At 39.9% G+C, this 27,123-nt stretch overlaps 1 protein-coding gene across 1 annotated transcript in view; it reads left to right on the forward strand.

The window, feature by feature from the left end:
* NELL1 (neural EGFL like 1) overlaps window positions 1-27,123 on the forward strand; it is a 291,435-nt gene that overhangs the window by 19,139 nt on the left and 245,173 nt on the right. Inside the window, exons 3-4 of the mRNA XM_086472058.1 lie at window positions 6,397-6,547; window positions 21,269-21,439. Of these exons, the coding sequence (XP_086328184.1) occupies window positions 6,397-6,547; window positions 21,269-21,439 (322 nt within the window). The remainder of the gene's footprint in view (window positions 1-6,396; window positions 6,548-21,268; window positions 21,440-27,123) is intronic.

Here is a 27,123-nt window from a genome sequence, read left to right on the forward strand (position 1 = left end):
AATTATATATATAATTTTAAATGCTAGATTAATTTTGTTAGGAGAGACCTAGTTGTAAACTAGTTTACAAACACGTATATCAAAATGACAGCAATATATGAACACTTATTGCCAGGGTAGTTTTGCATCATGCAAAAGGAGAGTTTACATTCCACCTCCTCTAGCAGAACTGCTTTTGCTGTATAGTCATGGGAACTTACCTTTGTAACATTAGCTATTCACCCTGGTAATTGCTCCATCCTCTAATTTAATGAAAACCCATTAAACCGAAACAATAATTAAAATGAGACATCATCTCCGTAGGAGGTTTGCATATTAAAATCACCAAGCATTTCACTGCAGACAGATCTTATTCTTGAGAAAGAGTGTTTGAAGCAACATGTAAAAAGTGATTTATAATGAATAATCGTAATTTAGAAAGCTGTGCTGTTGAACATGATTTCCTACTGTTTATTACTGACTCTGAGTGGAGCTAGCAAGGCAAAAGCGTTGACAACGTTTATCGTACCAGTGAGAATACCTAGAAGCAGCGATGTGCTCATGAGAAAACATCATGCCCTCTTTGGTCCTCCCTGGTAGCACAGTTTTTAAGAGGAAGGTGAGGTGTTTTCACCTCTCTCTCTGGGTTGCTGATGGGTAGGACAGAAGGTGCTGGTCCCCACTGTTCCAGTGCAGGGGGCCCCAGAGAGCGGCATGGTGCCTGCTCAGCACCTTAATGTGAGCTTGCGTTTATTTTCCCTTGGCAGTACCCCACAGTTTGCTAAACCCCATACTTTAGCCTGGCCTGGAAGAAGTGTAGGTGAGTGGCAGGCATGATGGATGAATTTGAGTCTGTGCTTAGGTGATGTCTGGGGATGCTGCCACTTGGCTGGTGGGTCTCTGCAGCACGGTGTGGGCTGTCTCCCCAGCGCGCTCTGAGGGATATACGTGGCTCTGTGCCTATTCCTGTGACAGCAGCATGTTCCAAAGTCTTTTGTTGTTTGCATATAATGGTAAATTTGTGTGAATTTTCTCCCCACAGCTTAAAATAATAATTAAAAAAAATCAGTGCTGTCTGCAGATAACTACATTTTGCCCTTGCTCGGCAGGGAGGGACAACTACCCGAAGTTTTTCCCTGCTTGGCACTGGATTGAGTTCATTTTGGAGAAGATCCCTGTGGTGGTGTTAGCATCCTTCTGTTAACTTTTGGACCTGTTTGTGACTTGTGTGGATTGACGAGTGGTTTTAGAGGGGCAGGAGGGAGTGGGCATGTATTACCAGTAGTGTTTTGGCTGTTTTGTGGATTTTTTTATTTTTTTTTTTTTTAAATTTTGACTAGTTCTTTGGAAGATGATTGGTGGGACCAATGTGCAGAAAGGAGTCTGTGCACTGGATCCCACTTGGACTCAAAGGCTTTGATGAAGCACCTGCCTTCAGTGAGCCAGAAAGGTTTTGTGATGCTGTTGTGTGTTTTCATCCCAAGCAACTTTTAGAAACTGTCTGCACTGAGAGTTGCTAGTTTTGGGTCCTCCTTCTACTATTGGTTCCATGTTTTAGAAAGCTGATGTGTTTAAAAAAAAAGTGGGGAACTGTTGGTGGTTTTGTTTTAATAGAGATTTCAGTTTGTTGGATTTTGCCCATAGCAAGGTAAAAGCCGATATGCTGCAATATTCGATTCTTTAATTGCTATAGCTGAAATCCAAATTCTCTGTTGTTGCAGGGTTAATTTCTCCTTGCTTGTCCAGAGTGACTGTGCAAAGGTTCTCCTGAAAGCATGTTGAAACAAACAGCTTTAAAATGGTTGGAGGTACCAATAAAGCAATGTGCTCTGCCGTATGTTCTCTACTGAAGTAAGGAAGTAAAAGGAAAAGGTATTTGTGCAGGGTAGTGAATGATGAAACATATCTGTTGCTTTAGAAAACATGAGTTGATTTAGAACTGAATTTTAATATTTTCCTCTAATGGAAGTGTCTGTTAAAGAAAAACGATTTCCCAGATGTATTTGGATTCAGCTTGTAAGAACTGAAAATCCTAGCCCAAATGGTCACATACTTCTCTTTGTACCGTGGATTTTTGACACTGTCATCAAAGTAAGTTTGTCAAGAACTTTGCCTGCTTTCCTAGCATTATCGTTTTCTTTCTGTAACTCATTTTGTCTGCTTCTGTGTGGTGATAATTTTCTTACAGTGTTTCTGATAGAGCTGAAGCCAACTTCTCCTTTTCTCTTACTTGGGTCCTCTAATATGTTCTGGATGACAAGTGGCAAAAGCCTGAGGTTTTTGATTTTTAGTTGCCAGAGCTGGTAATGCATGGAGCAATGGATCCACACAGGAAGGTGTGGCTTGAGGGCCTAAATCAGGTTTGTAAGGACTAATGCTACTCACGAGTTATTGTACCTTCTCAATTCCATTTGTCATGTAGGGTTAGTGTGTACTGAAATACCTGTACATCTCGTATGTACAAGGTAAAGCTTGCCCTGACATCATTGGTCCCAGAGCAGCATTACCATTCACCTGGACTGGTCTTACCCAAGCTAAAATAAAAAAAATGGGACTTATTTTGGAGGTGCCAAAAGTGAGTATTGTGAGTAATCACAGTGGCGGGTAAAATTTATCGAGGTGGCTGAACGTGGAAGAGCTTGCTGCAGCTAGGCAGGGTGCTGTGGTCTTCCTCTGCAGATCCTGGCCAGAGTCGTGCCGTGGCTGCTGAGCCTCTGCCTGAGTGTAGCCCTGGATGCTGGTTCCTCTCGTAGCTCTTTTCGGCTTCGTAGGGCTGTGCTAGTCAGGGGCTGAATGGGCTCACGTGGGAGAAGGCAAGATGGCATCCCTGGGAACGGGGTAGATGGCACTGGGCAGGGAAATGTGAGATGGCAATGGCTGAATGGGTTTGGCTACCTTGACAAACTGTACCATTGCTTTGTGTTTGGCACATCTTCCTTGGACCTGCGGCTTAAGAAAATGGAATTAAAACCAAGCAACAAACAGGCTGTCTCTCTGACATAGGTGTGTCTTTTGCTTCTCCGTTTTGCTGCAGGTAGAAAGTTGCCTTTACTTGATGCTCTGAGATGATTTGTATCTGTTGTACTTTCAAATAACTGTATATGCTTGCTTTTTGTGCTTGTTTAATTTTAGAAACACTCTGGTATGTTTAAAAAAACCCTCCAGACAGTCACTATTTCAAATTAAGGAAATATAATCACATAGAAGGGCATATGAAAGTCGTATCTATGTTTGTTTATTTATTTATTTTGCTGAGATTGCATTATCATTCAAGCATGAAGCGATGTTTCACTGAAGATTACAGTATAAACCTATATTGTTCTATATTATGTAGGAAATATGACATTTCATTACAAGCAGACAGTTATTTTTATAGAGAGCATAAAAAGTATTTTCCCTTTCAGGCACCTGAGGTGCGGGGGTGTACGTATTCTCAATTTTTCTTTTTTTGAAGTGTGAGAATCAACCTGAAAATACAAAGCTCTTATTCTAAATGGATTGTACTCCCAGTTCATTTGTATGCTACTTTCTGCAGAAATTGAGCAAAACACAAACAGATGAGATACCCAGCGACCGCGCAGTGGGAGGAGGGGCTGCAGGGGGGCTGTCCCATGGGGAACAGGAGTTGGGGTGATGCAGTGCTGGACCATGCCTTCAAGAAGGCCTCATGCAGCTTCTTCCCAGCATTCAGGTCCGCGGTTGCGAGCCCAGGGCTGTGTTCAGCACCCCAACAGGTTTATCATCTCCGAAACGCCAGGTCGTGTGCCCTCTGGGTCCTTGTGAACCTTAGCGGGCTCCTCAGCTTACGAGTCCAGTCGCAGGCGATGGGGTCGCGTTTGCCATCTCGCCTTGGAATTGTTTGGAAAGTCCCCTTCTTGTAGTTACTGAGACTGAGTTACAAAGAAGAGCATTTCTGTAGACATTTCTGCAGCTGCAAGTAGGTTTTTCAGTTGTCTGGTGGTAGGGCGTGTTCCTAGGCACTGGTAATGAGTAGACCTACTCCAAATAAGTACCACCATACTTAGCAGTGTGTTAATTTTTAAAAGCCTAGTTATAGAACTTCCTTTTCATGAATTATAATAGTGTTGCAAAGCAGTACGTAAATACTGTTTGTTCTCTAGTAGTTTGAACTCAAAATTCAAGAACTTTGGATCTTAATGATTTTAATGGACAGAGAATGAATACAAGGTGTTGCATGTGGTCTTGGTGTATTCATGACTATGAAGAGGTGGTAGAGTATAGCACAGTATTTCAAAGTAGGTTTCTAACTAGAAGTAGTCAGTGTGTGGATTATTTGTCATGATTCTCACCAAGAGTCCCGTATTTTTGTATAAAATTTGGTGGATAGATGGTGGGATGTGGCTTTATATCTGGGTCCCCTGTAATGAGAAAATGCTAGACTTCGCAAGGCTTCACTGAAGTTTTAACATACATGACCCGCTGACAGCACTGCCTGTGCGTTCATATGAAAGAATTTTTGAAAGCTTTGATAAGTCATATTTTATTTCTGGCAATTGTGACGTCTTTAAGAAAAAAGAAAAACTGTAAGACACGAAAGTTCTTAACCTTCAAAACAAGGATAATTACCTTCGATTGTCAGCTCTTCGGCATTTTATCTCTGAGTCTTACATGTGCCTTGGAACTTAGTACCAGTGGATTGTCTGTCTAGATAGCAAACTGGGTATTGGAGAGTTTACTGGTGTCTGGGACACATAGTTTTGTGTCTCCTGCATCGGTGTTTTTTAAAGAAACTAGATAGTATTTATGACCAGTAATAACACCTGCTAGGTGAAGATAATGATACAGATAATGAAATCTTATAGATAAAGACAAAATCTGGTCTTCTCTGCTGGATTGTTTATTGCTGCGTTCCCCTTTCTGGTGTCAGTGGAAATGATTGCTGTTCTTTGAAGCTTTATAGCCCTCTGCTATGGTAAAAGTGGCATTGGATAGACAAATAGTTTGATGCTGTAAAGTGGGCATTATATTTATTTATCAGGTGAATTTGAGCCTCTGGCAAAGATTTTTTGAATGATGACCTGTGATGTTTGATGTCTAATTTTCAGTACTTTACAGAGGTGGGTTTTTCAGAGTGCAAGTGTGTTACGGATTCTGAGTGTGTAGGCTCATTTGGAGGGCTTTCAGCTGCATGGGAAAAATTGAGACACCCAATTACAAAACATGCTTGACTACTTTTTCCTTGGAGTTTGGTTTCAGTCCGTGGCATTCCCTCAGTAGTTGTGTTTTTGAGTTTCAGGTTGTTTTTCAAGCCAGTCTCTCCTCTTTCTGTCTGCAAAGCCTCATTTAATGACACAATGTTTTTTTTTCCTGCAGTGAAATTCTGAATTGTAAATCTCATCACTCCTTTGTGTGTTACAGCATTCATGCTGGGCTGGATTCTCAGGATTCACTAGAGTTGTATGGTTTTCTACCAGCTGAGAATTTGTGCCAGCGTTTCTGGCTTCAAAGTAAACCTTTCGAAAGGAAGCGCACCGAGCTTCTAATTGGTTGTGACATCCAGGAACCGCAAGTGGCACAGGTCTTGCAAATGTGTGACAAAGGCCCAGCATGAGCGACATGGCAAGGGGCGGGAAGGTGAAATGCCGTGATTTCTCCCTTTTGTGGTTAATCGTCTTTCGTAGTGATGATATATTGCAAATAAAAGGATGAGATAAAAGTGAATGTGGTGGGAGACGGTGCATTTGAATCTTAGAAGATCAAATATGAGAAGGCATGCTGCTGCTTGGACATCAGCAGGATTAGCGAGACTGAAATAGTTCTGGATCTGCCTGGTCAGATTGCAGTTTAATAAATATTGTATGAGCTGTCACGCTTTGCTTGTTTAAACGGAGAAATCCCTGAAACGATAGTGGATTGCAAGCGTGTCTTGTATTTATTTCTTGGGCAGAAGCACAGCCGTATAGCATTATTAACAATAATACATCTCTGCCTTACACAGTGCAAGGACAGGGTTCCTCTGATGTACGATGGAGAGGTGGTAACGGAGTCAGTGGTAAAAACTGAAATTGGAGCTTGGTGAATTGTGTTGGGAAAGGCAGTGCCTGAGATTTCTCACAATTTAGGAGCCTATTTATCTGACTGCAGCACACCTTATTTACAGCAACTTAATCTGCTCTCAGCAGACACAAATGGCTCAGCATCCCGTTAAAAATTCTGTCAGAAAATCAGTAGCTGACCAGTTGTGAACTTGTCAAAGTGACAAGTGGGCATGCTGACAGAGATGGCATTTGGTTTTTTTTTTGTTGAACAGATGCAGTGGTGGAGCATGGTAGATGACTCTCAAAAATGAAAAATATTGATGGGGAAAATGAAAAATGTAATTGGACTCTTTCTGACTTAGCATTTTTACGGGACTGTTGTTTCCTTCTTTTTTTCTTCTTTAAATAAAATTCTTAGATACAGAAAGAGAAATCCATGCAGCGCCCCATGTGAGTGAGAAGTTAATTCAGCTCTTCCGGAATAAAAGTGAGTTCACCTTTCTGGCTACCCTGCAACAGAAGGCGTCGACTTCAGGAGTTATACTGTCCATCCGGGAGTTAGAGCACAGGTAAGAGGACATTGTTTCTCTCTCGTAGCAGTAGCAACATGAAAGAGCCTGACTGTGCAGTGATCCATTTTGACAGTGTGTTGAAATGGTAGATATAAAATCTGACATGTAGGTTAAAGCCTTTCTTCGTCATGTGCAATTTGCTACTTTTTGCTAGTTGTTTTTTGGTACAGGAGGGATGCGTTATTTATGTATCCTGGTCTGTAAAATAACTTTAATGAATTTAAATGGAAAGATCAAAACCAATGCAGTATAGACACAATGCACTTTGGAAGTGGCAAACCTTGTAATCCAGTTCCCCTTAGTAGTTTGTCGTATGCACTTTGGAGTTTGCTTTTTCATGGAAGTTAAACTTACATGTTTCCTGCTTCACTATGTTTTATAACATTTTAAAATAATATGTTTTCTTTGAGATCAGCAGTTAAGCTACTTGTGCTTTCATATGGTGATGTGTATAGTTTTTTTCCTTGGCATAAATACAGTGTATTCTTAATTCACATGTGTGTAGCTTTTTTTTCCCCTTCTTTTTTTTTTTCCCCATTTTTTCATTGTCAGTGTAGGAGGAAAAGAAGAGGTCTCTTTCATTAGCTATTATAGTGGCAGACATAAGTTTATTAAAAACACTCAACAGCGTACCTTGTATTATGGCACATAATAGAATTCCAGTGATGTTTTGATGTTTCAAAGTGTGTGGTGTTAAATAGTCTCCTACTTGAATGCTTTTTTCATGATTCCTTAGGTCTTGAAGGACCTTTGTATCTAGTTTTGACTTTCTGTTGTAGTACAAGTAATAGGACATTTTTCAGATGCTCCCATTTCAGATCTAATACCAGTCATTTTGCAGCATTTTTTAGGAAAAAAAAAATTCCTGTTGGTATTTAACTTTGTTGTTCATGTACCTGATACACAACTGTTAGTCCAATTTCTTACCTTTTGTTGAGAAAGTATGTGACAGAGATGGCAGTGGATTTATTATGACCAAATCGTCAATGATGGCTTTTGCCAGTGCAACAGCAGAGATGTCCGGACAAGGATAGTTAAGGGGAGGACTCTGGAAGTACCTTATTCTGTCATCATACTTTTTTTTCCCCTTTAATTTCTTACTGGTCTCTTTCTTTTACTTTATTCCTTCTTTCTTTTCCCAGGATATTGTCTCAATATGTAACAACATTGGTTTTTTATATACATATATATACACACAAGGATCCCTCCCTCCAACTCTTTACTTTTTTCCTTCTTTTGCTATATCATTCCTTTTGTCATTACTTTTTAATTCCTCCAAGCTTTCCCAGACCATTGTAGCTCTCTGAAGTCGTGGTTAACAGGATCAGTTTGCCACGTTAAGGGATTTTTTAAATTTTATTTGAGAAAGAGGACCTTGAGGAGAGCTGTTGACAGAGGAACGCTGTCACATGTAGGGACACATGCATGCACTCAGTAAAACCCAAGGTCAAACTAGACAGGCAGTCATGATTATACAATGCAAGGCATGTGGATTTTTAGATACGGCCTCTCTGAATTTAGCTACTTAACTTCTCTATCTTGACGGGCAGAGATGGAGGCTCGTAGAGAGATGTGCTGTGCAGGAGTAATCTTGATTGAACAAAATATGCTGCTGATGTCCTTCTTGGCACTCAGGTTATCTCTAGTATTTTAAATAGATGTCTGTTTAAAAATATATAGAGTTGAAGGGATTGGGTGCTAGTCGCCTTTGCAGTTCTGTGTGGTAACTGAGGTAGTTTCAGCATGTGTAGTTCTGTGTAAGAGTTGAAACAGGCATGTCCAGTGTGGCTGATGACTGTTGTTACATTCTGAATGCAGACGGATTGCTGCAATTATCCTTCTTTTCTGGACTCATTGTGTATCACTTGAAACAGAGTCACTGTTTGTTTCTCTAGTTTCTTAAGTTGCTATTTGGACCTTGATAAGGATGGTGCTTTCAAACCCTTAGGTCTGTGATGACAGAAATTAATAAAGTGGATGACAATGGAGAAAATACTTTTTAACATTGATGAGGAGTAGAAAGCAAAGATTTGGGGCACTACTGAAGAGGACCCTGCTTACATTATGATCAATGTAATAGCAGAACTTTCAGCTTGGTATTTTTTGGCTGTTGCTGTAACTGCTCAGGTCACTCCAGTCTTTAGCTTTGCCTGTGAGCTGAAATGGGTGCAGGCCCTTGACATAGGGGAAGCCTTTTTTAAATTGCTGCTCCTACTAAGCTTTTGATAATTATCATGGCTCTGTTCTGGTGACATCTGTTTTTTTTTTTTTTTTTGGTCAAGCTTTTTTTTCAGCCTTCCCTGTGCCTATGAGAACAGGCAATGCAAAGAGAATAGGAAGAAACATCATTATGTTTCAGCATGGTTAAGGCCTGTGGGAACAAGTACAAGGGAACATTTATTACCTAACTAGTATAGGTTTTGACTATGGAAAAGCTGAGAACTCTTCCCTTAGGCACAGAACAGGAGATATTGTAGTTAAGGACATAATGTTTTTTAACTTATCAGCATATCAAAAGTGGCATAGTTAAAAGTTTGAGACTTCAGAACACGCAGGAGGTCAACAACACCTGAATAAAAGAAGAAGCTGTGTCACTTGTTCATAGTGTGAACGCAACTCTGTGTCACAGAGTTCATATCTTTATGGGAGATGTCTTTTGTTGTGCACAGATTTAATAGTTGACAAATAGGTGTGTGTGCATATGTACACATACTCACAGACACACATATATATATTCTAAGTTACGTATTCCAGCATAACTAGTTCAAAAGGCAGTTTTGCATGATGATGTATGTAGTAATACGTAGAATGCTTGGCTTATATTTAATTTCTCTAAGTTTTAGCAGGATTTTTTTCCCTTTAGTACCATGGAACTCTGATACTACAGGTATTAAAATAAGATGAATACAACTTTTCTTGAAGTCAGTAATTCAGATATGCTCTTTTTTATCCTAAATGGATATTTTGCAACAATTAGAGGTTTGCTGTAAATTTATATAATAATTTTATGGACAGGATTTATACTACAATGATGCTAAATGCATCTTTGTTAATATGTTATCTTGTTGAATAAGCTTAATGATGATAAAGACTTTGTTTTCGTGATCCAAATATATTAAAATACAGCTTGGAAAATGGAAAGCCTAATTAACACAGATTAAGTCTAATTGAACAGTCTGATAGTATTTGCGGACTGTGTACATAGTTATCTGGAGTACAGTGGTAAATCTGAAGATTATAATTTTTTTTTTCCCTAAGTATAGATAACAAAATGTAATACGGGATGGACAAACATGTTACTTGGGGATGCAGAAGGTGGAAACTATTTTCTTTATTGGAGAATTATGCTAGCCAACTCTTCCTAGAAGATCTTTGTGAGTTATTTTGCTCACAATCTTTTATTCTTCAGACCACCAAGACACTTGGAAAAGGCCAACAGGATATTTAAAATCCCATCCATAATGAATCTTTATTTCAACAGTGATTTAATACAGTTTCATCCCAAGTTGTCTGCCTTCTCCTTACCTGCTTTGGCCTTGCATGGTCCAGAGCCCAAGAACATGACTTAGATGGAGTCAGCATTGCCTTTGTGCTGTTTACTGGCTGGGTTGGAGATATATTGATGGTTCCTTCCCACTGCTGGCCAAGATCAGTATCTGCAGAAATCTGTCAAGGATGTTCAGGTACCCAGGCTAACGTTCTTTGAAATACTGGCTTTCACCAAAGGAGCTGACTCTGATTTCCTGACTACTCTGGGGCACAATTTAAAAGCAACTGACTGCTGTAATATTTTCTTTTCTTGTTGATGTGAAAATTGTGCTCCCTCCTTAAAAAAAAAAAAAAAAAAATTAGCCATAAACTCTTCCTGTACTTTGTCTATAAAAAAAAATGAATTACAGTGAGTGGGAAAGGAAGTCACTTCTGTACATCAGATGCATTCTAAGGGTTTTGGTACTTGGAAACAATGGGTAAGGCACCTGGAAAAGAGTGGTGAGCGTTCTTTTGGTGATTGATCACCCCATCCCACTGACTAGCTTATAACCTTTTCAAATAATTTCGTGCCTAAACATTCAATAATGACCTTTTAATTGATGGGGAGATTTTTTTTTTTTTGAGGCAGCCACCATTGAACCCCTACTTGTGTCTAAGCATGGTAGGCCTGAGGTATCAAGAGGTATTGATTCCACAATGATTTTTCTGCTAACATGCAAATCTGAACCTCCCCGAGTCAGATGAGTAGCACAAGTATACATTGCCTGGGACTCTGGTACTTACCTGCAAGGAAGTAAGAGGAAATACAGCCTTTACAGGGTGTTACACATAACTGGCAGCTGGCTGCCAGGTTGTCATCTGGTTATGGTGTGGGAGGTCGTAACTCTGGATCAGATTTTCTAATCTTTCATCAGGCAAAATTCCCGTTGGCTTTTTGAAAGTAACCTGTTGGGAATATGCAAAACTAAACTAGTAAGCAGAGGAGCCATTACCCAAAAGAAATAGGATAATACCCTCATTGACCTTCTTCTCAAGGTCTTGTTATGTGCATTTTTCAAGGTCCCCGAGTCTTGTGTGTTGTTCTGCACCCTGCACCCCCCTTGCCTTCCCAAAGAAGTCATTGTTGCTTTTGTTACTCTTACTGGTTACTGGCAGGATGAAAAACTGCTTTGTAACATGCCAAGTTGTGTGTTCCTCCCTGCTGTTTTGTGTGTGTCTCGTGTTTGTCTTCTCTGTTTGCTTCATGTTTATTAGTACTAATTTTTTATCTGTGTGTCGGCATTCTTACTGAAGAGTGTTTCAAAATAGGAGATCCCACCATGAAAGAACTAGGGAGCGAGTCGTAAGAATGATGTGTCTAAGATTTTTCTTACAGGTAGCACTGAAAACTTTATTTTTTCTAAATTTTCTGAGGTTTTTTTTTTCTTTCTTTGTTTTTATGCCTCTAACCTATATCTAGGACCTGAACTTCATAAGATTTATGCCACACCAAGTATTTGGACACTTGTAAGCAAATTTTACTACTGTGGTGAGAGGGATTTATCAAGTGGAGAATTTGTCACTTCACTATGTAACAGCAAGTTGTGCTGATACAAATATTCAGGGGGATTCTGATAAATGTGCAGGCTCATAGTGCAAGATTTTTATTCCTAGCAAGTCAGTTTTGGGTGGGGAGGGGAAACAGGCTTGGGACTCTAGTACATTGTTGAATACTTCCCCCCAGTGACACCATGAACAGCTTCTGAGACTGTTGAGGAGTAGAAGGCTACCAGCCTGTAATATGTTTGATTAAAAACACAAAAGGGTAACAAGCTAGTTAAATTAAACACTGAAACCTAATTAATGAAAAGAAACTATGCAAGTGACTTCTGACCCTAGTTGTAAACCTGAAAGATTGGATTTACTCCATGCTACCTTTTAGATTATTCTCTGCAAGATGTGTATACGCATATTGGATTCCAAGATGCCCAGTATTAAAAAAGAGAAGGAAAAGCTCTGCAAATGTATCCATTAACCTTTTTCTTTTAGGGTAAAGGTCACATCTTCATTAATATTTATATGTAGAATTGCTAAACTGGAAAGCTGTACAGAGAATATAAAGATTGGGCCTTACTTCTATGCCTCTGAATGAGGTGATGTGAAGTATGGGAAGCATCTACACACCTTATTTTTTTTTTTTAATAGTGAAACAAGCAGCCGAGCTTTGTTTCTTCCAGAATTTTTTTTTCTTCCCAAAAGGTCTTTAGAGATGTAAATGCAAATAGATTGGGCCCACCTGCTTCTGTGCTTGGGGTTAAAGTATGCAAAAGAGGAAAGTGAGGAAGAACTGTCATATTCTATACATCTTCCACTGATTTAAGTGTTGTGAAAGAAGAGTTACTGCTTGAGGAGCTACCTTCCATCTTGTGGCTCCCTGCTGAGAGCAGGTGTTTTATGTACACTAGGCTGACAATTGTTGTCTCTCTGAAGCATTAACATGCTGCTGATAACCAGCTGGTGAAACACATTGATTGGACCTTGTTGGCAATTGGAGCAGAATGGCTGACAGTTTGAAACTCTTTAAAACTGAATTTGGACAGTGCAGAAATGTTGTGGTCAGCCAGGAGCAGGAAGTGTGGGTCCCCCAGGAGTCTTCTCCAACATGCTGAGTTACTCTGTTTGCTTGTTTTATGACCCTCTGATATAGGCAAAACACTCAAATGTCTCAGACTGAAGGCAACTTTCTGAAAACTGTGTCTGCTGAAGTTGGGCTGCTCGTTAAGAGTGTAACTCTTCTAGTTGCTAAGACTGTTAGATATTTGCAAGATGTTATTCATAAATGGTCATTTGTTTGGTTGGACGTTAGGCTGGGTGATGTGCCCGGTTTTTTGTTTGCAGCTTATTAATGGTGCCTGTGTGCTTTCCTTGCCCTAGGTACTGCCTTCTGAAAGGGAGGAGGGTGGCAGTGCCTGCCCCAGTGACTGCTGGCTGTGGAAAGCTGCCAGTGCTCAGGTGGCAGTGAGGAGGGAGAGAGAAGAAGGAGGAGGCCTACAGGGCAGGTGGAGACTGAGGGTGTCCAGAGAGCAGCAGGGAGCAGACATGTGGCTGGGCCTTGAGAGAGTGGAAAGGAAAAGATTTTTTTTTTGTGGGGAATCTAAGAGAAACATGTGGAATTTGTCGTAACATAAGAAATCAGTGAAAAGCTGCTCAATTTGAGAGCAAGATGAGAGGGAAGAACCTTTCTTGTAAGGACACAGCAATTAGGTTAATTTGTTTTCAAATACTGTAGTTTGACTTAGGTGGCAGACCTCATTAGTCTAAAAGGCTATGTTATCCCCTTTTGTGTTATTAAAATCTGGTATTTAGAGATTGTGGATTTGGGGATCCCTTGAGCTGAGTTCTTGCTGCAGCGATGAGCGTGATAAAGGGAGGGACTGGACTGGGGTTATGCTCTGCCTTGGTTACAGCTCTGCTGGGGGCTCTCTGGTCGCATCGGCAGCTCCAGGCTTCTGTGTCCCCACAGTGGTCCCTGAGCTAATGCCGGCTTGGAGTTCCAGGTTAGCCTTAGAAAATTGACAGCCCCCATCCAGAAAGTCCTCAGATACATACGCTTTGCAGACTGCAAATGGTCCACTGGTGCACTGGGGAAACTAACCTTTGGTCAAGGGTTATGGGTGATGAGCCCTTCAAGGACTACTTCAGAGGGTAGCTGCAGCTTGCATTCCTTGCTAGAGTTACAGTGATAGAGTTTTGGAGCGGTGATATGTGAAGAAATGATTATTTTCTTTTGTCAGGTTACTTTGCTGTCAGACTAGTTCGTTGGGTAAAGCTGATACAAAGGCTGAGGTAGGAATAAACAGGCAGGAGAGTGAGGCCATCTCTTTTAGGAGTGGTTACACTAGGCTGCATCTCTTACTACAAGATAACCTCTGCTTTTTGTGAGGGAATAAAATCAAATTTCTCCCATTACTTGGCCCCTTCTTGCAGATACCTACCTTTAGTAGTCATGTCTTGGTTCTCGTCAGTGTTTGTACCTGTATATGCATGAGGACAGTGGGTTGTGTTTTTTTGTTTTTGTTTTAGAGGTAGCAGCTAAGGAGTCATGACGTCACCGTACTTCAAATGATAGACTCTTTTCTGTCCTGCTGACTGTGCAAGCTCTGAAGCCTGCTAAGATGCTGTACTATTTTTAGGTGCAGTGTGGTACTACCTCCTTGGTTTACTATGAATAGGAGAGAGACCAGGTCTTTTTCAGATAGTAGGCAGGTAGCAGCCACAGTGAAGACAGATTTTTAGACATATCAAATGGAAACAAAAATGCTTAAGGTCAATCCTTACAACACATGCCACGAAAATGAGTAGCTTCTTTGTACCAGCTCTGACTCCAGCTGTCTCTTAGCTGGCAGGCAGATGCTGGGGTTACTTTTTCTCTTTATATGACCAAAGAAGAAAGAAAATTTGTATTTGGATGACCTTTGCCTAGTTCTAGGTACACAAATGCATATTTTGAACATCATAAATGCTTAATAATTTGCCGGTTGCATACCCAGCTGCCATGTAGAAGATTTGTAGAACAAAAGACAAAATATTTATTATAGAAAATGTCAGTGTGGGTGTTTTTATTCCTAAGTGCTTCAAGCTAAGCTGATATAACACAATTCCTGTGGTCCTCAGAGTGGTCTGAATGGAAAAATAAAGTCGTTTAATTGACTGGATTTAGATCCTTTTGTTTGAAATGAAAGGATACATATGTTTGAAAGAATCCTGTGTAGGTAGCCACCAGCACAGTGAAGTTGAACTTTCAGGCTTTTATTCGAGAGGTTTGAAAGAATTTAGTATTAAGTTTTGGCTTATTTTGGATTTGCTTGTACAGGAGGAATACTTTTAGAATACAGTAGGTGATGATAGAGTCTTTGTGCAACATATAGGATTCAGCTTTTGTATTTTCTTTAATAGAAAGTTAATTTGATTTTTCAGCAAGATACCTGCATAGTCACAGATGATCCTTCTTCTATTCATGACACCTTTTTTGCTACCCGATGTCAGTCTGATTTTTCTCATGAGCTTTGATGATATCAGTACATAATCTCTGACACAGTAGTACATCTCTAATGCCACATAAGTGAAGATTTGCCATGTATGGTTTTGCTGTGCAGCCTCTCAATCTGTCCATATTTATACTAGCTGTAAAAAAGTAGCTTTGTAAGGTTGGTAAGTGTGCATATGTAGTGGAGGACTAGATCTGTACACTTGAGCGGGTTTCTTCAAAATGCGGTGTTCGACAATGCGTAATGCTTCAGAGCTTAGGATCTTACCCTGTCACTTTATAGTAACTAGGGTACAAGAACAGTGCCAGTGGAAGTGACTGAAATATTTGCCTTGACAGCTGTAACTTGTTCTAGTTTTGCATCTGCACAGAACCGTGGTGACAACTGCAAGGTGAGTGTTTACTTTTGTTTGAAGAGATGCGTCTCTGTTTCAGAGGCGCTGCTTTTGCTGTGTATGGCTTCATTGACAGTGGCAATGGTCTTGGGCACATGCCTGCCAGCTTCTCTGCAGCATAGTGTACCCAGTGCCTCCTCTTGGCTGGACTTGGTTTCCACTGGGGAGTGTTAGAGCAAGATCTCAGTTACTTGTATGTTGCTGTCCAGGCTGAGCCCCTTGACAGCACAACCGAAGCACCGATGTGCTCTGTGTACCACTGTGCGCACAGACTCGATCAGTGCTAACGAACAGTGAAAGGCCAAAAGTGTGTAATGATTCATCACAGAATCTCTGTAGATTGAAAATCCTGAAATCTGTGCGATAATGAATGCAGATTCGCTGGCTGTTTGTCTCTGAATACATCAAGAAGTGTTTCTGCAAAGATGCTAAAGCACAGTCTTGCCTGAAGCCATTTTTACCATTAAACATCATTAAATGTCCTGATATTCTGCTTGGCACGATGCTATTGTGAAATGAAAAAGCTATGTGCACAAACATGTCCAAATAGGCAAATTCGTGCAGAAGCTTCCCGAACTTCTAGCTGATGGCATCAAGTGGGCTGGTCTCTGAATTTCCCTTGAATTTGCTTTGCTATTAAAAAATATAAGAAATTATGCCTTGACCAGACTGACTGAACTTTCTAGAAGCTTCTGTTCAATAACAGCCTGATTCTTATTATGGCAGTGATATTTTTTTCCAGCAGTTGAGAGACCTGACATCGTAGTTTAGCTGCAGAATGTGCAAGGTGAATGGTACTTCCATCCTTGAACTCCTGTGGTTTTGTGACCTCCTCCCACGCAATGTTAAGCAGATGCGCAAGTGTTTTGACTAGACGGCAACCCCGAGTTTGTACATATTCGCAGGGATGCCATCTGTGCCTGCTGCCGTGCCCCGGGACATCTGTTCAGTAGCTCTAAGAGCATCTGCTATAAGTGCCGGTGCCGCTCCTTGAAAGAGGCTGTGGGGCTTCATTTGGCACTTGATCAGGGATGACGGAAGTTGTAAAGTCAGAATGATAACTCTGCTTTGTATTTGAAAATGATCAAGGAGAAGATTTCCAGAACTGAATGCAAAAAGTAGCTTTGCTTTAGTTCTTAGAGCTCTTATCAGAGCATTTAATCACTATTGTGCTTACCAGATGATGCCATGTCTTCATTGTGGGATATTTGAGTTGTCTGTGGTAGGTATTAGCATCATAAAGAACAAAATGTGCTGTATACGCTAAGGAGATTCAGAAGGACATATATCCCAGAGCTTTTCTTGGGATTGTGTCTTATTTGGAGCCTCTGAGCCCTCCCTCCTTTGGCCACTTCCACAACCTGACAGCAGTAAAATCTTTGAATGGAACATGATGTTGTTTGTCACAAGGTAAGATCGCTACTGTGGTAGATACGATCAACATGTTTCTTTAATGCAGATGGTAGATTAAGCCAACTCACCTTGTAGAAATACTTTGCTTTTTCTGTTTCAGGTGTCTTACATGCTGTTATTTAATGTTGATAATGACTTTGCCAGTCTTTTTGGTTGTTACATCCACAGCAGCTGTTTCCAACTTACAGTACACTTTTAGACACCTTTTTCTCCTGATCTGGAAGTGAAATGGGCTGTCAAGTGCACAGTTAAATATTCGCTATGGTTGTGACTGAAAGAAAAAAAAAGCAAGCATTAACCATCACTGAGTCAGGTTTTCTTCTCTCATAACAGTGTTCATGTGTGAGGTACGTAGGGGTTGCAGAAGTTGTCAGAAAGAATTGGAAAGTATCTTGAGTTGACTGTGGAATAATATTGTCCTTCTGTAAAGCACACTGTAAGATCTTAAAATATCTGAACTTTTTTGATGTGCATAAAATGAATCTGAATGTTTTCCCTTTTTTTTTTTTTTTCCCTCTTAGACATTTGAATTTGAATGAGAGACTGTGGACAGACCTATAAAAAGCTATTTGAATGCTATAATTGTGTAAAAGAAGCCAACAGTAGCTTACATGCTTAGCAAATAGGGAAATTCTAGTAGCGGTCAAATTTCAGCCAAGGTCATGTTGTATTGCTGTTCCATAACCAGCGAGTTTTCTTAATACGTGTGCTCTGAGAATTTCATCTGTAGAAATGCATCTTATTTTTGATCATGCCTGTTTAAAAAAGTATTGAAAAATAAATCCTCATCAAGAAATAACAAATAAAACAAGAAATCATTGCTTGGTGCTAACAAATGGACAAGCAAATTACTGTCTCAAAACACCCTTGGAAAAGGCCTTGAGGAGGGTAGCAGGGGGCTAACTGTAGTGGCAAGTTGACGCACAGGCTTCATGCCGATGTGACGCGGAAGCAGAACTAGTTGTAATACTCTGGGATCTCCCTTGAGCTTTTAACATGGGTCTCATGACAACGTTGAAAGTTCACCCTTGCCTACTGATGACACATTTATTCAGGCAGTCCCAGATGCTCCAATGCTTTCAGGAACCCTGACTTACTCTGTTCCTATGTTTTCTTCCTCACATAATACTGGGAAGTACTGACAAAACACCTGTTAGAGATGAGTTCCTTTTCTTGCCTCTTGTATGGTAGTTTCTGTTAATTTCGTCCCTGTTGTTTACCTGTTGGTTTACAGTAGATAAAAACTTCTGCAATGGCATTTCAAGTCAAAGATGAGGTAGATGCTAAAAATATAAATCCATTTGTTTTCTCTGGCTTTACTAATTATTTTCTCACAGGTTGATGATTTCTTGCCTACGCTTATGTTTTCCGCTCATTTGTCTTCCATTCCACAATCTGCATATTAGAACTTGAACACAGAGCAGGCACATTTGTTTCCAGGAATGAATGGCCTTTATGTCATTGCTTTCGAAGAGGCTTTCCTCCAGAGTCTGGTAGGAGGAGGAAGGAAAAGATGATGTTTGGTTATTGAGAAAGCTGTTTGCACGTAAATTAAATTCTGGTAGAGAAAAAGACAACTACATCTTCTGAACTGTGAACATGGTGAAGTGTGTGTGTGTAGTCAAGAACTCAGTGTGGATTTGTGCATGTTAAAAAAATATGTGAGTGTTGGTTTACATTGCCTTGTGTTCTTTAAATACTTAAGATCAATATATTGGGCTAATCCAGGCAGTTTCTGCTGTTGGGGTTTTGTTGGCTGCTGTTTGCTGCTGTTTGTCTGACCGTAACTGCTTCTGATTTGCACTTGTTGAAGGGTGGTGAAAAATAGGTGTAGAATTTGTCTGTCATCCTCCTTTCCATTCACTGAAGAGGTGAAATGTGTTTATACAGTCGTGTGGCACTTAGCAGTACATTAGGTGTGCATATATTAAAATGTTAGTACTGGCTTTTACAGTAAATTTTAACGAGTCACTTCGGTATTATATAAATTAGTGAGGAGATTGACAACAAACGCAGTGTGTAAGCAACAAGCTGATTTTAGTCACGAAGTAACTTTTGGCACTAAAGCTTGTCAGATGAGAAACTCTGTTGCTTTGCAATTCCCTGTGCTGTTCAAATAACAGAGCATAGATGTGATTAAGTACAGTATCTGACTGACCTTTCCAGGACTGTTGCCTTTTTATTAACAAACAAAACATTGTGTAGTAAGTCATTAGCTCTGTGACTGTAAGAGATTATGAAGAATGACTGCAGGAAGCAGTGTGCTTCCTGCAACAGGAGCTTGTCTTGCTCTTAAGCTTCTATGATCAACCATGTAAATATATATGTATTTTGTATAAATACTTTGTGTGTGAGAGATACTGGAATGTTATGTGGCTCTCCCTCATTTTTTGGAAGTTTTCTGCCTCACTGCTGTTTAGCTGAACAGGAGAGAAAGTCTCTAATGACTTCCTTTCATGCTTTGACAGCAGATGGCAATTATGAAACGTTTAACTTTGCAAGTACGACTTCACTGACAGTACTCGTCCTAGTGCTTTCCTGGCTTGAAAATGCCAGCAGCAGTACATTCTGTATATAGACTGTGCTCTTACTGAGCATCAAAATAAAATAATAAAAAAATCCTCTCCAGATTTCTTATGAATGTAATTTAGGTATTTTAAGGGGTGGTGGCGGTGGTAGTTGAATTAACATTTTGCTTTCCCATTTTGAAAACTCTTTCTCTTCCTTCCTTGTGCCTTTATATGCACGAAGCAAGCCAGTTCCTACACAACACCAGCCTTTCTTTTTTTTTTTTCTCCCCTCTGTACTGCATGTATTTTATTGGTACGTATGCCTGCTGTGTTTTTATTCTGTTTTGGTTTTGCCTTTATCTACTTGTGACTGTTTTACTTTGCCGCTTGAGTCTTTGATTCGGGTAACCTGATAATACTCATATGTTGCAGGAAAAATGTAATGGCAAGGCACTGGCAGGATGGAGGAGGGTCTGAGTTTCTCTTTTGGTCAAGATCTATTGTCTTGTCTTGGTGTTGCCCTTCCTGGTCTGTTGCGACCTTTTGCACAGATTCCCAGCTAGCATTGTATCTCGTAAGAAAGTTCCTCCCAAAGAGCTCTGTTTTTCAGATTTTATGTTCTAAAAAGCCTCCGCTTCAGTGGCAAGAGCTATTCTGGATGAAGTGCACACACGTCATGGTAATGCTTGTGCACATTGGTGATCAAGGCCTGTGTACGGCCAAGCAGCGCAAAAGGCTTGTGTGAAAATGGAAGTAGACACCTGGATACTTTTTCTTTTGTGTGTTATGTTTATTTTTTAGAAGTGGATTTCATTACTGCATTTTTTTTTTTTTTTTTTTTTTTTTACCCCAAACTAGCACCCACCTTTCAACTGCCGTGTTAAATTGGCGTTGTCCAGTAGGGAAAAATGTGACTCTGCGGAGGTAGATGTGGGTAGGGACTAGCTGGACAACCTAACATCCGCACTTAGTTGTAGAGTTATTTCTACTATAAAAGGAGGTCTGCATCTCCTTCTTTCTATACCCGGGGCTTCGTTTTAGCAGGAAAAAGAGAGCCTTGATTTAATACGCTGTAAATACTCTGTGCGATCTGAGGTCCAAGAAAAAGCTTCACTATTTACACTGTCAATGTGCTACCACCTTTAATGGCTAAATTCACCCCAGAAGAATTGGCTCCCCCTGCCAGCATGAAGCAAGGGAAGAGCTGCACTTTGTTACTCTCCTATGACTGGTCTCTGGTGACAACTCTTTGACGGTTTTGACTGCGAGTGCCGGGTGTTGAGACACCTAATCCAACCAGGAGGTTTTGTTCCCTTGTAAAGTGGATTACAGCTGTAACAATAAAAGTCAGAAAAGGAGTTAAGCTCAGTTGCAGTAGGGGAGTCCTAAAAGTAAATAGTTTTTAAAAAAGTGGATTTGCAAATAGTAAATACAATTGTAATGATCACCTGGTGGTTTCTTACCTTAATGGCTTTTGTTTGTTCATTTGTAATGATATATATACAGTTCTTTATTTTTGCATTTGCTATAAACTCTGCAGTTATATGAAACATTTCGGTGAAAAGACTAAGGATCCTTTTCTTGTAGTTGAACCTGTTTTATGGGTAAAAAGAGGACTTCAATTTCTGGGACTATCAAATGGTGTTTTGAATGTGAGCTGTTTTTTCATAATTGGTTTTGCTGGTTTTGTAATGCACTGAATGTATAGTCTTGTCTCTCTGCCTCTTTTAAAAAATGAACTAGTAGTTAATCCATGCTGAGTAACCTCTTTAGATTGTGACCTTGCATTTGGTGATTGCTTAAAGGAGTCTATGAATTAAGTGACAGAAGCAATGAATAAACCAAAAAATGGAACTGATTCTTCTTCATGTTTTAAATACAGCTATTTTGAACTGGAGAGCAGCGGCCTACGGGATGAGATTAGATATCACTACAGGTTTAATGGGAAGTCCAGAACAGAGGTGTTCCCGTACCGTCTGGCAGATGGACAGTGGCACAAGATTGCTGTGTCACTTAGTGCATCGCACCTTCTGCTCCACGTGGACTGCAACAGGTAAGAAAATATGTTCAGTAATTTATGTTTCTTTAAAAATGTGTTCTACTTACACACAGGAATAAAATTGGAAAAGGAGTTGTGTGCTATGGGATAAGAAAAGCAAAGTGTTAAAATGAAACGATTCGTTGTGATTATGAACAAATGTGGGAAAGGTTGATTGCTGACTGGGGAGTATTAAATGCATCTCTGTAGTTTAGGCGCTAGCTGATGTTATGTTTGACTGTGATTGCATTTAAGTGTGATAGATGGGTGTGCAGTCTGTTCTGTTGTGAACTGCTTCACTCAGCATACCTGAAAACTTGAAGAATAGATAGATGTGTCAAAGGCATTTTAATTTTATTTTACACAATCAATCAATGAACTTTTTACTGATTTTTCCACCTGCTGCCCCACTTGGAAACTTCTGAGAAACCTGGAAGCCTGCTTTTGCATGTCTAGAACTGGCGCTTTTTGTTTTCTGAAGGGTATTCTGTCTGTCATTGCACTTTTTTTTTCCTTTAAAAGTTGTGAAGACTGCAAGATGGCAGATTCTCAGGATTTCAAGGAATAAAAAGCAGCAAACCTAGAATCTCTCTCTCTTCCCTAGAATCTCTCTCTCTTCCCTAGAATCTCTCTCTCTTCCCTAGAATCTCTCTCTCTTCCCTAGAATCTCTCTCTCTTCCCTAGAATCTCTCTCTCTTCCCTTGGGACTTGATCTCACAATGTACTGAAGACTTTGGCTTTTGCTAACTTAGTGGTTGATGAGGAAACTCAACTGGGACCCACAAAATAGTCTTTAGGAATGAGGGAAATTATCCACTACTTTTGTGTCTTCTTGCACTGAAATTAATATAAAAATATCCTTTGCCTTCAGTGAGAAGATCAGCATATGCATTTTGGAATTGTTGCATCTAAATGGATAGGTTGATGGTAGCAGATGTTTCTTTTTTAAGTCTTCATTTTATTCAGGGGGCAGAATAAAGTTATGTGAGTATTATGGAAGTATATGGTATTGGAACATTTGAAAAAGTTTTAATTTTGACCAAAGTAATTATGAGATACTGTTTTGAGAAGAAGGTTACAGCCATTTTCTGCAACTGCATAAACTACTAACAGTAAAAATCTAATCTGAAGAAAGGTTGCTTATTGAATCCTTTCATTTGGACCCCAGAAGCAATTAAATGCTTCGAGCAACTTTAATTTCATTGAGGCATGAAATCTACACTTTGTAAAGATCATCTTCATTTCAGTTGTCTGATTTATTTATCTTACCATTATTTGTTTCTGCTATGTTATTTCTTTGCTTACAACAGTATACTTTTTTGTTTGTTTATTGACATACTGGGTTTTGGGACAGGTTCTTCACTATCTCCTATGATTTTTTTTTTGTTTTTTAGATGAACAGCAAGTGTGTTGTAGGAAGATCTTTTTTAGCAGGCTGTTTTGCTGGCTGCCTTCTTGCACACAATGTGAAAGAAAGACGACACAAAATGCCTGCCTGGTGCAGAAATCTATCCAGGGACAAGAGAGCTGCGTACAGTCATGGTTGTGATCTGATTTTCTTTACAGCAACAGGCAGCAATAGATAAATACAATTATGGAATAAGCTGTGCTGTCATGTGAGGTGATAAATGTGTATAGCCATCTCTGTCAGGTAGCCCTGAACAGGGCTGATCCATCTAAGAGTTTCCCTTAAGGTGGTATGTCTCAAGGCTGCTCCCAGCATAAATCCATACCTAAACACCTCTATTTGGTTGTGTAGTTGTGGTATTTTATGACAAGTCCTGTGGAAAAGTAGCAGGAATAGTTCTGAAAGCATGACTTGAGGGCAGATCATAATAGAAGTTTAAATGAGGAAAAAAAAAAAAAGAAAACAGAAAGTCCTTAAGTTCCTGACTCAGCTGTAGCATCTCCATTTAGTTAATTAGAGAATTTTGTGAATGTTGGTGTATAGTTTCCTTTATTATATCTTCACCCTGTACATCTTACACTCAGAAGAGGAGTCAACATCTTGTTCATCTTTGCACTAGCGCTTCCTGATGACACTACAATAAATGTCAAAAGATGTGAAAATGAAGACCAAGCCAATGAGGTGTACTTCTGAGCACTACTGAAAATCCTAAGCCTTCCTCATGTTAGAGTTAGGAAAGCTGCAGCTGCAAGTATGCACAGAATCCCGTGTTAAGAGCTGTAGACTTTACATGTAAATGTCACCATTTTAGGCTAGTGTGGTGTCAGTGGCTCTCAGCAGAGTTCAGCGTGGCTAGTGAGAAGAGGTGCTTCTGTAGTCAGTCAGAAGGGAAAGAGAATACAACTGCAGTCAATAGATTCACCTGTCCCATCTCCTGCAGAGATTCAATGTCATCAGAACAAGAATTTAGCTTGAAGTGTACCTATCTAGTTAAAGTTCTGTGCTTTTTACTTACTGTTCTTTTCCCTGTAAAAAAAAAAAAAAAAACCCAAAGCAAAAAGGAGAAAAATTGACCAACACAATGAATCCCTAGGATTCCTACTGGATTTCTTTATTGTGGTTGCAACATTGCTTCCTTACAGATATGCATGAGTTTGTATAAATGCATTACTCCTTTCGTTTAGGGCTATGATAATGTGTTATATGTCTGGCAGGCTATTCTAAGTGATTTGTGACTGCAGTGTTATTAAAGTTAACCTGTATCTGAGAGAGCATTGAAAATGTTTGCATTGGAAAATATATCCAGCCACAACCTAACTTTGCTGCAGGATTGATGTTGATACCCAAAGTTATTCTCTGGCCTCCAAAAACTGCAGTAGAGCAGAAAGCATTGGAGGTGAAACTTTCAATTTGTAAAGAAAGTTGAATCTACTTTTATTCTTCCTAGCCTTATCACCCATGTTACTGTGATTCGTAAAATTGCTTTGACATTTGGTGCTTGATTGTTTTTTGGATTCAATTCAAAGTTGACTTTGTTTTTCAGACCTGGATCGGTTAGAGAGAGTACTTGAGAACTAGTAAAAGCCTTTAGTGCTTTTAAGAGTCATCTTTAAAACAGTGTAATTGCCTCTGTTCTAATGAGATGTAATACAGTGGGGAAAGCATATGTATCAAAGGAGGTATATTTGCCTAAGTACACGTCCTTTTGAAATTAGCTCCTGCTGCATCTTACTTGCTTCTTTTGGTGCCTCTTCAAGAACAAAGGGTGAGAACTGTAGTTGAGTTTGATGTTAGAGCTTGGAGCGGCTGATGCAGGAACATACATTAGACTCCAGACTAAAAGCCTGTTGAAAAACCTTTAGAGCCCAGACTAAAGACCTGGGCTCTTCTCGCTGACTTGGAGAGTCTTTGTGCTGGGTCTAGGCAGTAACCTCTAGCCAGGGACACATCTCAGACAACTGGCATAGTATGCAGCGGGTGTACTTGCTAACATGCTTTTAACATTCTAGTAAGGTTCTGAAACTTTGAAAAATGAAAAGACTACATTAATTATGAATGTACAACTGATGCACAAGTAAAACCTGTGCTGAAAGTAATGGGGAAATTAAGTACACCGCTCTTAATTCCGTTGTATCGCCAATGCTGTGTCCACTAGTGGCGAACAAATCTTGTTTCAAAATATTAGTTATGTGTAGGATCTGTGCTCACCTACTCTAGGGAAAAGGGGGTTGTCAGGGGCTTTCTGCTGAGTGTTTAGGTTGAGCTAGAGCAACTGTGTATTGTCAGAGGGTCCTTAAATAACCGGTGGCACTAAAGGATTGATATATAATGAAATAAACTCTGCCATGCACCTTCCCAGATTTGGCCTCTTAGGGGAGCAGAGGTGAAGGATCCTGCTGTTCATACCCGTGTTGTGAGGACATTTGCAAACCCAGGAGACTGTCACAGGCCTACGAGAGCTGCCATTTGTTTTCGCTGGGAATTAGTTTTGTCTGCAGAGTCTATAATGTTGCCCGTGGTACCAGCTGCCCACTGCAGTGCTTGCCCCTACAACAGAAACAGTACAGGAAAATGTTACATTTAACAGTGTTAAGAGAAGATTGAGGGAATAGAACGGAGCCTACAATTTAAGAGGTGGTAGGTACTGTATCAAAATGTATTTATTGACAATTTATTTAAGAAATACAAATTCCAGATTGTTCTCAGTGTGTTTAATTAATCTGAGGAGGTAAGCTTGAAGGCTGCTTGCTTTATATTTTTATTGCTTTATTTCTTATCAACCATCTTGCTGCAAAGGTACTCACCTTTCAGATGGTGTCAGTATTCCTTTGCTGGAACTTGGACTGCAGATGTAAAAGGGAGAAAGGCACTATGCTGGAAAAATTAATGCTTTCCGGTGAAAATATGTGCTGGAGTGCCTTTTGCTAAGAATACAGCCTGTGGTTTTGATGGATACTCTTAGCTGTTTGATGGAGGGGGTTGGTAAGAGCGTAAGAGAATAGATTATAAAACTGGAGCAGGCTAGGAAGTAGTCTCTAACTGAAAAAACATGTTGTCTGCTTCTTTTATGTTTCTCCTGATAGAACAGAGCATTAGGGAATAAAAAATGCATGAGCAGTGAGAACTTTTTAATTGGAAAAATAAATAAATTAAAGCAACATAATCCAAATATGGGAATCCAAGACCTCCAAGTTCTTATAAATAAGATATTCTGGCTGCCAACCTGAGGTTTTCAACCTATCTAAACAAAGTCCTATGACTTTAATTAAAATATAATATAAAGAAGGTTAAGGGCTGTATTTAAAAGAGGGATTCACTGCTTTACTTACTGTAAAACACTTTCTCTTGAGGAAGATGATGGCATGGTGGTAGTGTTATGAAGCTAGGTAATTTACTCTCAACGTTTGAATACAATTTTGTGACCCAGATTGCTTCTCCACTCTTTAAGCTGTAGCAGAAGCTGTCAGAGAAATGCTTACTTGGGTGGAATCCTATAATTGTGCGTTACAGGTGCACCCAACTTCAGATCTGAGGGACTGTGGACTGGAAGTTAATTTTCACCTAGCGATTGTCCCTTTTTGTTTGACAGAAAGGCTATAAACTTTTTAGCGTAAGAGAGATCTCCAACTGGCATATCACATCAGCTGCTGTCAGGCCTATATCATTGCAGTTATTGTAGTTAAGCTGCAAGGAAATGTTCAGGATGCATTGAGCATTACTTCAGAAAACTTTTTTTTATTTTGTGAAGGAGTTTTTAAATAGCCGTGGTTTTCATCAAATGGCTAACGCATCAGCAGGGTGGTAGTATGGGTGTGACCAAAGACTGAATGGTGATGTCCTAACCCAGTCCGTAATTATGATGACAATTTATTTTTTTCATCCTAGATGAGTCAGTTGAACTTCTTTTGCATACTATATTGATAGAACTGGGAGAAGGCTATGAGTATTTATGAAAGTGCTGAAATAGTACTATAGAATACAAATTATAACAATCTGTATCCATGCCTGGCTGTCTCAGGTCCTTTGACCACCCCTAGAAGTCAGCAACCGGTTATAGTCAGTACAAGTACCTGGGGTGCTGTGCTGCAGCAAAGAGGCCTTGCAGAGCTCCTGGTCAGAGCAGAGCAGGCATCTGCTTTGGTTTTTGTCAGGAGCTGATCCAGGTTCTGCTGATGTCAGTTACTGAAGAGTAGAAGTCAGCCTCCAGGGGCTTGGTTAAGGGTCTTGAATGGGAGCTTGTGGCACTCTGCTGAGTTTTAGGGACCTGTGGAGCCACAGTTTGCTGCAAAGC

This window comes from Leptosomus discolor, chromosome 12 (genome assembly GCF_034619465.1).
Source record: "Leptosomus discolor isolate bLepDis1 chromosome 12, bLepDis1.hap2, whole genome shotgun sequence".
In the NCBI taxonomy this organism is placed as follows: domain Eukaryota; kingdom Metazoa; phylum Chordata; class Aves; order Leptosomiformes; family Leptosomidae; genus Leptosomus; species Leptosomus discolor.